Raw genomic sequence first — 11,137 nt, 5'->3', positions numbered from 1 at the left:
TATGTACTGGTAACTCTCTATTCACTGTTCATAAATAAATTACTTTTAAAATAATTTTCTTAATTTAGACAAGTATATTTATTTGGTTATGTCCATACTATTTAATACTGGCAACTGAAGTCAACAATTACAAAAGATAAAAATCAACATTACTTTCGACATGTAAAGTTCCACAGATTTCTTGTACAATTAACAAAAAATATATTTATATTAAAATTACAATGCCATTATTATGTTGTTTTGGCAGTGAAAGTTCAAAGGGCTCCAAATAATTTGTGGGCCAAGCTTTGGACAATTTATTTCAAGATTACAGAACAAGATAGTACCATGAAACAACGTATTAAACATACAGTCTCTCTCAAAGCTAGTTTTTAATTTCAGTTCAACCCAACTTCCAAAACCAATCTGAGTTTATTTGAACACTCCTTCATAATTACTTTTCTGCAATACCTTCACTATAAGATATCACCTCAATGATGTTTTTGAGATGGTCAGTATAACATAACTAAATAAAATAACACTGCTTAAACTTCTTCGTGCACAAAACCAACAGTTGTTGAATGAATATTAAAACCATTCAAGTTATGATCTTCTCATGGTCAACATTGTGTTAATTTCCCATATTATGCGGCGCAGATGGTCTATTATTTCTTTCAAGTGCCTATTCTTCAGGATAACTTGCTGGAAAGGAAGTGAAGATTTCTATTAGCACAGTACATAAGGAGATCTTTTTGTATAAATTTTGAACATAAAGCTACAAAAAAATTATGGCATTATTAAATGAATGAACAATCCTACAGAAAGAAACCTGTCATTTCTTGGTAGAACAACATGATTATAAATGGTATATTTTTATTGATTGGCTGACGTGGGGGGGGGCCGAACTGTGAGGTTGTCGGTCCCACGATTAACACGGCAGAAATCAAAGGAGGAACAACACAAACAGTACAGTTCAATCAAGAGCAATGGATAAAGCACAAACGAATAGGGTAAATGGACATCAGGGCAGCAGAAAGAAGAAAGAATAGGAGGGGGTGGATGGTAACAGGGTTTCTCATAAACGCTATGTGCTATTTTGCACCGGCACTGCCACTGATCCGTCCCAACACCAGTGTCATACCACGATCACTATACAATGGAGACAATGCCAGGAAAAGACAGAACAGAAGGGGAAAAACAACTGCACAACAGACCAGATAAAATGTAAGGAAAAGCTGACTGGTATGGAGGCAAGGCCAAGGTCTCCATAACTAATGCCTACACAGAGGGACTCAATTCAAGGACTTAAATCTGAGAGAACAAGCCACTTTTGGGAAGAAAACCGAGGACAGACCATGCGAGAGTCATCCATTAACACCCGAGACTGGAAGGGCATATTTAGTCCGAAGGGTCAAAAGGCAGTGGAGCCCCACAGAGAAGGATGGGAGCAGATCACTGTGCAGTAAAAACCATACATCAACCTAGTATGGCCAATACGAAGCAGCAGAGTATGGTAGATTCCTGTGGGGATAGGCAGACGTTAGAGTGCCACTTGGTGGATGCCTCCTTGATTGCGTGAAGTTCATTAGACAGTGGGGGTATCCTCCCAAGAGCTGGCCACAACTGAGGGGTGTAGGTGAACATTTCCCTGTCAGACTATCAGCAAGTTTATTACCTGGCTTACCAATGTGGCCAAGAAACCAAAGTAAATCAATCGAACAAGTAGCGAGAAGTCACGGATTGCAGAGGCCAAGGGATGGCAGGGGAACTCTTAACGACAGCCCGAAGGCCACTCATTGAGTCCACGTGTAACAAAAATCAGGACCATTTAACGAAGCAGAGGGCCCAACAAGTAGTCATAAATTCCGCAGTTAACACACCATGCGTGGCTGGCAAGGGCTGGTGTTCAGTGCCAACAGAATATGGCAAAGCATATCCCACATGACATGTGGATTTAGAGCCACCAGCATAAAAAACAATGGCATCCTAAAACTCCTGTACGAGCATTTGGAAGAAACAATGGAACACTATTAGAATTATGAGGTTTTCAGATCCCAGAAGAGATTCATCCGAATCTGCAGCTGAGGGTCAAACAAATGGGGTCGAGAGGGGTCAGGAGAGAACATGGGGAAGAGGACAAGGGGGAAGATGGAAGTCACAGTAGAGACAATCATGGCGGGACCCAATTGGTAAACCCACATGAGAGCATTCAGCGTGTGGGCGATGGTCTGCAGCCGCAGAAATAATAGGAGGGATGGACACCGGAGAGCGGATATGATTGTGTAGGAAACCAGGAGCTGGGACCACTGAATCACAAGGGAAGAGATCGCACAGGGCTAGTGTGAAAGGCAGCGATGACTAAACGGATATCACTATGGTTAACCATTTCCAAGAGCAGCAGCAAAACTGTCTCAAGATGGCGACACAGAGAAATGTGGTTTCCAATCTAAGCAGATGATCAGTGGGAGATTGTACCTTGGGAAAGCCACATTGATAAGGAGTTGAACTGTCCCAAGAATCAAGGACCCAATTGAGCTGACGAGCCAGCAGCTGGTCTAGTAACTTACAGGTGTCTCTGGTCCCACTGAGTGGCTGGTAACTAACAAGAAATGATGGACTCTTGCCAGGCTTAAGAACAAGAACCACAATACTGTCTTTCCACTGAGTGGGGAAAATGGCTCGGAGCCAAATATGGTTCAAGACCTGGAGGAGACAATGTCTTCATGGGGGATTGATGTGTTGAAGTAATTGGTTACCGATGGAGTCAGAGTCAGGAGCTGAATCATGGGAAGAAGATACGGCAAGAAGCAGCTCTCATTCAGCAAAAGGTTCATTGTAAGATTCTGCCTGGCAAGTGGTAAAACCATAAGCAGGAAGCTTCAGCCCACTGCTTCCGGAGGAAAAGGTGGCTGGATAGGAGGCCGACGTCAATGCTATCACAAAATGGTCCCAAGGTGTTCCTTGAAAACTGACAGACCTGTACAACGGCCACCTGCAAGGGGAAGAGACAGAATGGGATACTGTGCTGACAACCTCAGGGTGCACGGAATATAGACCACACCCCTGATGGAGGGACTGATGACCGTAGAGAGGAGATGAAGCATTCCCAACACACCTACTTGCTCTGTTTGATTAAGTAACAGACTTTGGTGCAAAGATATTTAAAGGTAATAAGACCATCGGACGATGTGTGCTGCTTAAGATGTTGTAAGGCACAATGACAATCACAGATAGAAGTGGCAACGTGTGTGCTCCACCACAGAAATGGACGACAAGGAACAGGGCCTGTTCAAGTGGTGGACAGCAATGTTGGCAGTGCGGATTAGCAGGGTAACCTGGTCATCAGGAGGGCATCACCAGTGGCTGCTTAAGAAGGGAGACACTGCCTCTGCCAGTGACAGGGAGCAGTTCTCAGAAGGGAGGGCATGGGAACCACAGGGGACAGGGAGAAGAGACAGGGACGGGACTGGGTTAATAAAGAGGTAAGAGCTGTGTTTAAAAAATTTCAAAGTGCAAAAGAGTGGTGTTATCACTTGAAGATAATAAACATCTTTGATTAATTAAAAAATGGGAGAACTTTGTATTAAATCTGCCAATAATTGTGGTGAAGGTATCTGTGTGAGGAGCAATATTAAGAAGAATACCAATTCAGTTTTGAAGTACACCTGCAAACTTGATAATGAAGACATGAGTAAACATCAAAGTAATAATGGTTTTTACAAAAACAATCAACTGGGCAACCAATATCTGGTCCTTTGCTCGATGAAAAAGGCATTACAGTTAGAGAAATAAATAGGTGGCAATGAACTGTTTGTTCCAACTAATAGATGGTTGTACAGATTCAAATCTTGCCATGGAATTCTGTGAACTGGAAATACAAGGTAAAAAAATGTCTGCTGATGTAGATGCAATAAATTTTAAAATAAAATTGGTTTTCAAAAATAAATGGAGAAAAATGACTAACTTGCACTTTGTTTACAACACTGATGAAACTTGATTAAATTGGAAATAATTACCATCAAAATCTTTAGCTTCTTGGCAAGATAGTTCAGCTCCAGGATATAAAACAAATGAAGAGCGAGCAAAATACTGATTTGCACAAATGCTAGCATGAGCCAAAAAATTCGAAAGTCCGAGATGCTTTAAAAATATGAAGGTTCATTTAACTAATTTATTATTTACTGTGTGTTTTACATCTTACAAAAACATTCACAGGAATAATAATAATAATAATAATAATAATAATAATAGTTCACAAAATTCTATTCCAATGCCTTATCGATAGAGCACAACATCAACAACAACAACAACAACAACAACAACAACAACTAGAACAAAAAATTGGAGAATATCAGGCAGGATTCAGACCAAGCCATTCATGTCCAGAGCACATTCTGAACTTAAAACTAATCTTAAGGCATCAAAGAATAAGCGGCAAAGATGTAGTTTGCACATTTGTTGGCTGTAAAAAAAGCCTACAATTTAGTTGATCATCAATCATTATTCCAAATATTAAAAGAACAGGTTTTAGGTCTGGAAACACTTAGAATCATACAACAGACACAGACACAAAATCTTAAGTCTAATTTATGGGGGAAATCTCTGAACCTTTTCTGATGAAAACAAGAGTAAGACAAGGAGATGGACTCTCTCCACTACTGTTCAACTGCGTCCTTGAAAAGATGACAAGAATGGCACAATCTGAAAGCTGTCCTGAAGATTGATCAACCAGTAGCTCTCGGCAGTAGATTGCTTAGCATTGCAGATGATCTAGCCACCATAACTCGTGATGTTTCGTCAACCAAAAAACAGATTGAACTCCTGAAAGAAGCTGTGGAAGAAGTTGGACTGCAAATATCTTTTGAAAAGACAGAATATATGATTTGCAACAAGCAAGCATCAAAATTCATGGAGACACAATATGGCAAAATTAAACGAGTGTCACAATTTACATATCTCAGTGAAACGATTCAGAAAAATTGAATAGAAACGATTCAGGAAAATTGAATAGAAACGAAAGCCAATGAAGTCAGATGCCTAAAGATGGACACTGCTTATCGATTCACTCAAAATATCTACAATAAAAAATGTGTCCAAGCACACAAAGCTACGACATTACAATACCGCCATAGAAGCAGAATGCCTATATGGATCAGAGAAACTAATTTTAGACAGTAAAACTGGCATAGAAAACATTCAGAAAAAGGGAGGATTATCCCTTGCGAATCCCAAAAGACAGTCGCCATAACCTCTATTGGCCAAAGGACTGGTCTTCGCCTTTTTTGTGCAGATTCTCCCTTGTTAACCGATTGTTTAGACTGTTGTTTGGTCTCAGGAGTATAGTAATGTATCCACGTTTCATCTACGGTGATGAAACAAAGCTTAAAGCCCTGCGGATTCTTCCTGAATAGCTGCAAACCATCCTTGCAACACTTCACACAATTCTGTTTTTGGTCAAGTGTGAGTAATTGTGGAACCCATCTTGCGGGTATCTTTCTCATGTCCAAATGTTTGTGAAAAATATTATGTACCTGTTCATTTGAGATGCCGACACCACCAGCAATCTCACGCACCGTAACTCTTCAGTTATCAATCACCATATCATGGACTTCATCAATTATTTCTGTAGTCTTAACCTCCACAAGGCGTCCAGAACGTTCAGCATTACTTGTGCCCATATGGCCACTCCGAAAAACTGGAAACCACTTATAAACGGTTCTAATCGAAGGTGCAGAGTCACCGTAATGTTTATCAAGTTTCTCTTTAGTCTCCTGAGGCGTTGTGCTTTTCATAAAGTAATGTTTAATCACCACATGAAATGCTTTTTCGAACATTTTTTGACAATCACAACTTCCTTGATTCACACGAACAACAAAAACAAAGGAATAGACCAATATGGCTGAAACTTCTTTCCAAACACACTACTAACTAAACATTACCTCCATACGCACTGGTGGTGCCATCTCTATGACTTTGCTTGGACCCACTAATAATAATAATAATAATAATAATAATAATAATAATAATAATAATAATAATAATAATAATGTTATTGTTGTTGTCTTCAGTCCTGAGACTGGTTTGATGCAGCTCTCCATGCCACTCTATCCTGTGCAAGCATCTTCATCTCCCATTACCTACTGCAACCTACATCCTTCTGAATCTGCTTAGATTCATCTCTTGGTCTCCCTCTACGAGTTTTATCCTCCACGCTGCCCTCCAGTACTAAATTGGTGATCCCTTGATGCCTCAGAACATGTCCTACCAACCGATCCCTTCTTCTCGACAAGTTGTGCCACAAACTTCTCTTCTCTCCAATCCTATTCAATAGTTCCTCATTAGTTAGGTGATCTACCCATCTAATCTTCAGCATTCTTCTGTAGCACCACATTTCAAAAGCTTCTATTCTCTTCTTGTCCAAACTATTTATCGTCCATGTTTCACTTCCATACATGGCTACACTCCATACAAATACTTTCAGAAACGATTTCCTGACACTTATGCTCGATGTTAACAAATTTCTTTTCTTCAGAAACGCTTTCCTTGCCATTGCCAGTCTACATTTTATATCCTCTCTACTTCGACAATCATCAGTTATTTTGCTCCCCAAATAGCAAAACTCCTTTACTACTTTAAGTGTCATTTCCTAATCTAATTCCCTCAGCATCACCCGACTTAATTCGACTACATTCCATTATCTTTGTTTTGCTTTTGTTGATGTTCATCTTATACCCTCCTTTCAAGACACTGTCCATTCCGTTCATCTGCTCTTCCAAGCCCTTTGCTGTCTCTGACAGAATTACAATGTCATCGACGAACCTCAAAGTTTTTATTTCTTCTCCATGGAGTTTCCTTCACTGCTCGCTCAGTATACGGATTGAATAATATCGGGGAAAGGCTACAACCTTGTCTCACTCCCTTCCCAACCACTGTTTCCCTTTCATGTCCCTCGACTCTTACAACTGCCATCTGGTTCTGTACAAATTGTAAATAGCCTTTCGCTCCCTGCCACCATTAGAATTTGAAAGAGAGTATTCCAGTCAACATTGTCAAAAGCTTTCTCTAAGTCTACAAATGCTAGAAACATAGGTTTGCCCTTCCTTAATCCAACTTCTAAGGTAAGTCGTAGGGACAGTATTGCCTCACGTGTTCCAGTATTTCTACGGAATCCAAACTGATCTTCCCCGAGGTCGGCTTCTACTAGCTTTTGCATTCATCTGTAAAGAATTCGTGTTAGTATTTTGCAGCTGTGGCTTAGTAGACTGATTGAGTGGTAATTTTCACAGTTGTCAACACCTGCTTTCTTTGGGATTGGAATTATTATGTTCTTCTTGAAGTCTGAGGGTATTTCGCCTGTTTTATACACCTTGCTCACCAGATGGTAGAGTTTTTTCAGGACTGGCTCTCCCAAGGCCGTCAGTAGTTCCAATGGAATGTTGTCTACTCCGGGGGGCTTTTTTCGACTCAAGTCTTTCAATGCTCTGTCAAACTCTTCACGCAGTATCGCATCTCCCATCTCATCCTCATCCACTTCCTCCTCCATTTCCATAATATTGTCCTCAAGTGCATCGCCCTTATATAGACCCTCTATATACTCCTTCCACCTTTCTGCTTTCCCTTCTTTGCTTAGAACTGGGTTTCCATCTGAGCTCTTGATATTCATACAAGTGGTTCTCTTGTCTCCAAAGGTCTCTTTAATTTTCCTGTAGGCAGTACCTATCTTACCCCTAGTGAGATAAGCCTCTACATCCTTACATTTGTCCTCTAGCCATCCCTGCTTAGCCATTTTGCACTTCCTGTCGATATCATTTTTGAGACGTTTTTATTCCTTTTTGCCTGCTTCATTTACTGAATTTTTATATTTTCTCCTTTCATCAATTAAATTCAACATTTCTTCTGTTACCCAAGGATTTCTACTAGCCCTCGTCTTTTTACCTATTTGATCCTCCGCTGCCTTCACTACTTTATCCCTCAAAGCTACCCATTCTTCTTCTACTGTATTTCTTTCCCACATTCCTGTCAATTGTTCCTTTATGCTCTCCGTGAAACTCTGTACAACCTCTGGTTCTTTCAGTTTAACCAGGTCTTATCTCCTTAAATTCCCACCTTTTTGCAGTTTCTTCAGTTTTAATCTACAGTTCATAACCAATAGGTTGTGGTCAGAGTCCACATCTGCCCCTGGAAATGTCTTACAAATTAAAACCTGGTTCCTAAATCTCTGTCTTACCATTATTTAATCTATCTGATACCTTTCAGTATCTCCAGGGTTCTTCCATGTATACAACCTTCTTTCATGATTCTTAAACCAAGTGTTAGCCATTATTAAGTTGTGCTCTGTGCAAAATTCTACCAGGCAGCTTCCTCTTTCATTTCTCTCCCCCAATCCATATTCACCTACTACGTTTCCTTCTCTCCCTTTTCCTACAACCGAATTCCAGTCACCCATGACTATTAAATTTTCATCACCCTTCACTATCTGAATAATTTCTTTTATTTCATCATACATGTCTTAAATTTCTTCGTCATCTGTAGAGCTAGTTGGCATATTAATAGCAATACCAATAACAATAACAATATTAGCAATAATAATAATAATAATAATAATAATAATAATAATAATAATAGAGGCCCGGGAATAGAATAGGCCTCCGGTATGTTCTGCCAGTCGTAAAAGGCGACGAAAAGAACAAACCACTAATAGGGCTAACTCCCCTTTTAGTGTGATTAGTTGGTTCAGGACAACTAAAGAAGCCTCGGACAAGCACCATCATGGTCGGGGACAACGCTTGAACCCTATGCTCCCCCACAGTGGTAACGACACTGCTACACAACTGGAAAATGATTTAAATCCAAATAGAGGTGTTTTGCAGGATATGCTTCCTGCAACCACCCTAGAAGGAAAACAAAGACAGAGGATGAGATGGTCAGATGAAGTTAATCGACACCTCATGTTCTGTTATTACCAAGCAACAAACCTAGGAACCAACACAACTGGATACAGATCACAAGTATACACAACATTTATTACCAGATACCCAGAATTAAAATTTTTAACAGAACAACGACTAGCTGATCAGATCCGTGTAATAATCAGAAATAACAGGATACCCTAGTCAGAATTAGAAAACAAACAACAAATACAACAAACACTGGAACAAAATAATGTGCAATCAGAAGAAGAAGAAGAAGAAAATACAGTAATGGACTCACACATCGCAGAGCAAACAAACAAAGAACAACACGCATCAATTAAACAATAAGAGGAAAATGAAATCTTAAGACTGCCACCAGATCAAGTACAAATAGAACACGAAGTGACACACATGTTAGATATAGAAGAAAAATTTCAGCTGACATATATAGAATACAAAGACACAAATACAGACATTAGACCATTCTTGCATAGACCACCAAATAACCCACAAGTTGAAATAACAAAAACTATCAACACAATCATACACAACAAAATAAATGAAAACACAACTATGGAAGAGTTACAACTACTGTTTTATATACGAGCACTCACTACACTAAATATACACACTAGGCAGAGATTAGAACCAACCAACACCCAGAAGAAACCCACAAAACCAGCATGGCAACACAGGCTACAGATCAGGATAGAAAAACTGAGAAGATACATTGGCCAGCTAACACAATTTATAAGACATCAAATGTCAGAGAGAGTGTGGGGAAAAAAAAAAAAAAAAAAAAAAAAAAAAAAAAAAAAAAAAAAAAAAAAAAAACGAAAAAGGTTAGGTAAAATCTCACAACAAGAAGCGATAGAGCAATTAGATGAAAACAAGCAGAAATTACAAGCATTGGCTTAGAAGATACACAAAAAGTAAAAATAGAAGGAAAAAACCAAACATTCAACACAAACCAAAAGAAATTTTACCAGACAATAGATAACACACACATTAAATCGACAATCCACCAAACGTAACAGACATGGAACACTTCTGGAGCAACATATGGTCAAACCCAGTACAACATAACAGGCATGCACGGTGGGTAGAAGCAGAAACAGACACATAAAATATGATACCACAAATGCCTCAAGTGATAATTTTGCAACACGAAGTCACCAAAGCAATTAATTCTACTCACAATTGGAAATCCCGTGGAAAAGATAAAATAGCAAATTTCTGGCTAAAGAAGTTCACCCCAACACATTCACGTCTAACTAAATTGTTTAACATAATGATGTAAATAAAACAGAAAGAAACTTCCACATGGGAAAAATATATTAAAAACAAAGATTCCAAGACTTACCAAGCGGGAAAGCGCCGGTAGACAGGCACAATAAAATAACACACAAACACACACACAAAATTTTGAGCTTTCGCTACCGGCGGTTGCTTCGCCAGGAAAGAGGGAAGGAGAAGGAAAGATGAAAGGATAGCTATATACTCGCGTGCGCGACACAAGCAGACACATGTCTGCTTGTGTCTGTATATGGATGTATGGATGTATTGTATGGATGTATGTATGTATGTATGGATGGATGTATGGATGGATGGATGGATGTATGGATGGATGGATGGATGGATGTATGTATGTATGTATGTATGTATGTATGTATGTATGCCCGCGTGCGCGCGTACCTATCCTTTTTTCCCCCTAAGGTAAGTCTTTCCACTCCCGGGGTTGGAATGACTCCTTACCCTCTCCCTTAAAACCCACATCCTTTCATCTTTCCTTCTCCTTCCCTCTTTCCTGAGGAAGCAACCACCGGTTGCGAAAGCTCAAAATTTTGTGTGTGTGTGTTTCTGTGTTATTTTATTGTGCCTTTCTACCGGCACTTTCCCGCTTGGTAAGTCTTGGAATCTTTGTTTTTAATAAATTATTTAACAGTTACATTGCAGACCCATACACATTCCCTGATACACTTACACATGGAATAACTTATACGAAACCTAAAGATCAAGCAGACACAGCAAACCCAGCTAAATACCGCCCCACAACATGCCTACTAACAATATACAAAATATTAACTTCAGCCATTACACAGAAATTAATGACACATACAAACAGAACAAAATTACAAATGAAGAACAAAAAGGCTGTTGCTAAGGAGCACGAGGATGTAAAGAGCAACTGATAATAGATGCAGAGGTAACATACCAAGCTAAAACTAAACAAAGGTCGCTACACT

The 11,137-nt window shown here is 39.5% G+C and overlaps 1 protein-coding gene across 4 annotated transcripts in view; it reads right to left on the bottom strand.

The window, feature by feature from the left end:
* Positions 1-269: 269 nt before the first annotated feature.
* Positions 270-11,137, bottom strand: part of LOC126279877 (mediator of RNA polymerase II transcription subunit 30-like) — a 102,259-nt gene continuing 91,391 nt past the window's right edge. For all 4 annotated transcript variants that reach the window (XM_049979715.1, XM_049979714.1, XM_049979716.1 and 1 more), the window contains one exon: positions 270-681. In XM_049979715.1, the coding sequence (XP_049835672.1) occupies positions 583-681 (99 nt within the window). In that variant the 3' untranslated portion in view covers positions 270-582. The remainder of the gene's footprint in view (positions 682-11,137) is intronic.

Source organism: Schistocerca gregaria, chromosome 1 (genome assembly GCF_023897955.1).
Source record: "Schistocerca gregaria isolate iqSchGreg1 chromosome 1, iqSchGreg1.2, whole genome shotgun sequence".
Classification (NCBI taxonomy): domain Eukaryota; kingdom Metazoa; phylum Arthropoda; class Insecta; order Orthoptera; family Acrididae; genus Schistocerca; species Schistocerca gregaria.
Note: the sequence above shows the minus strand (reverse complement) of the source record. Positions and strands in the feature narration are given on the sequence as shown.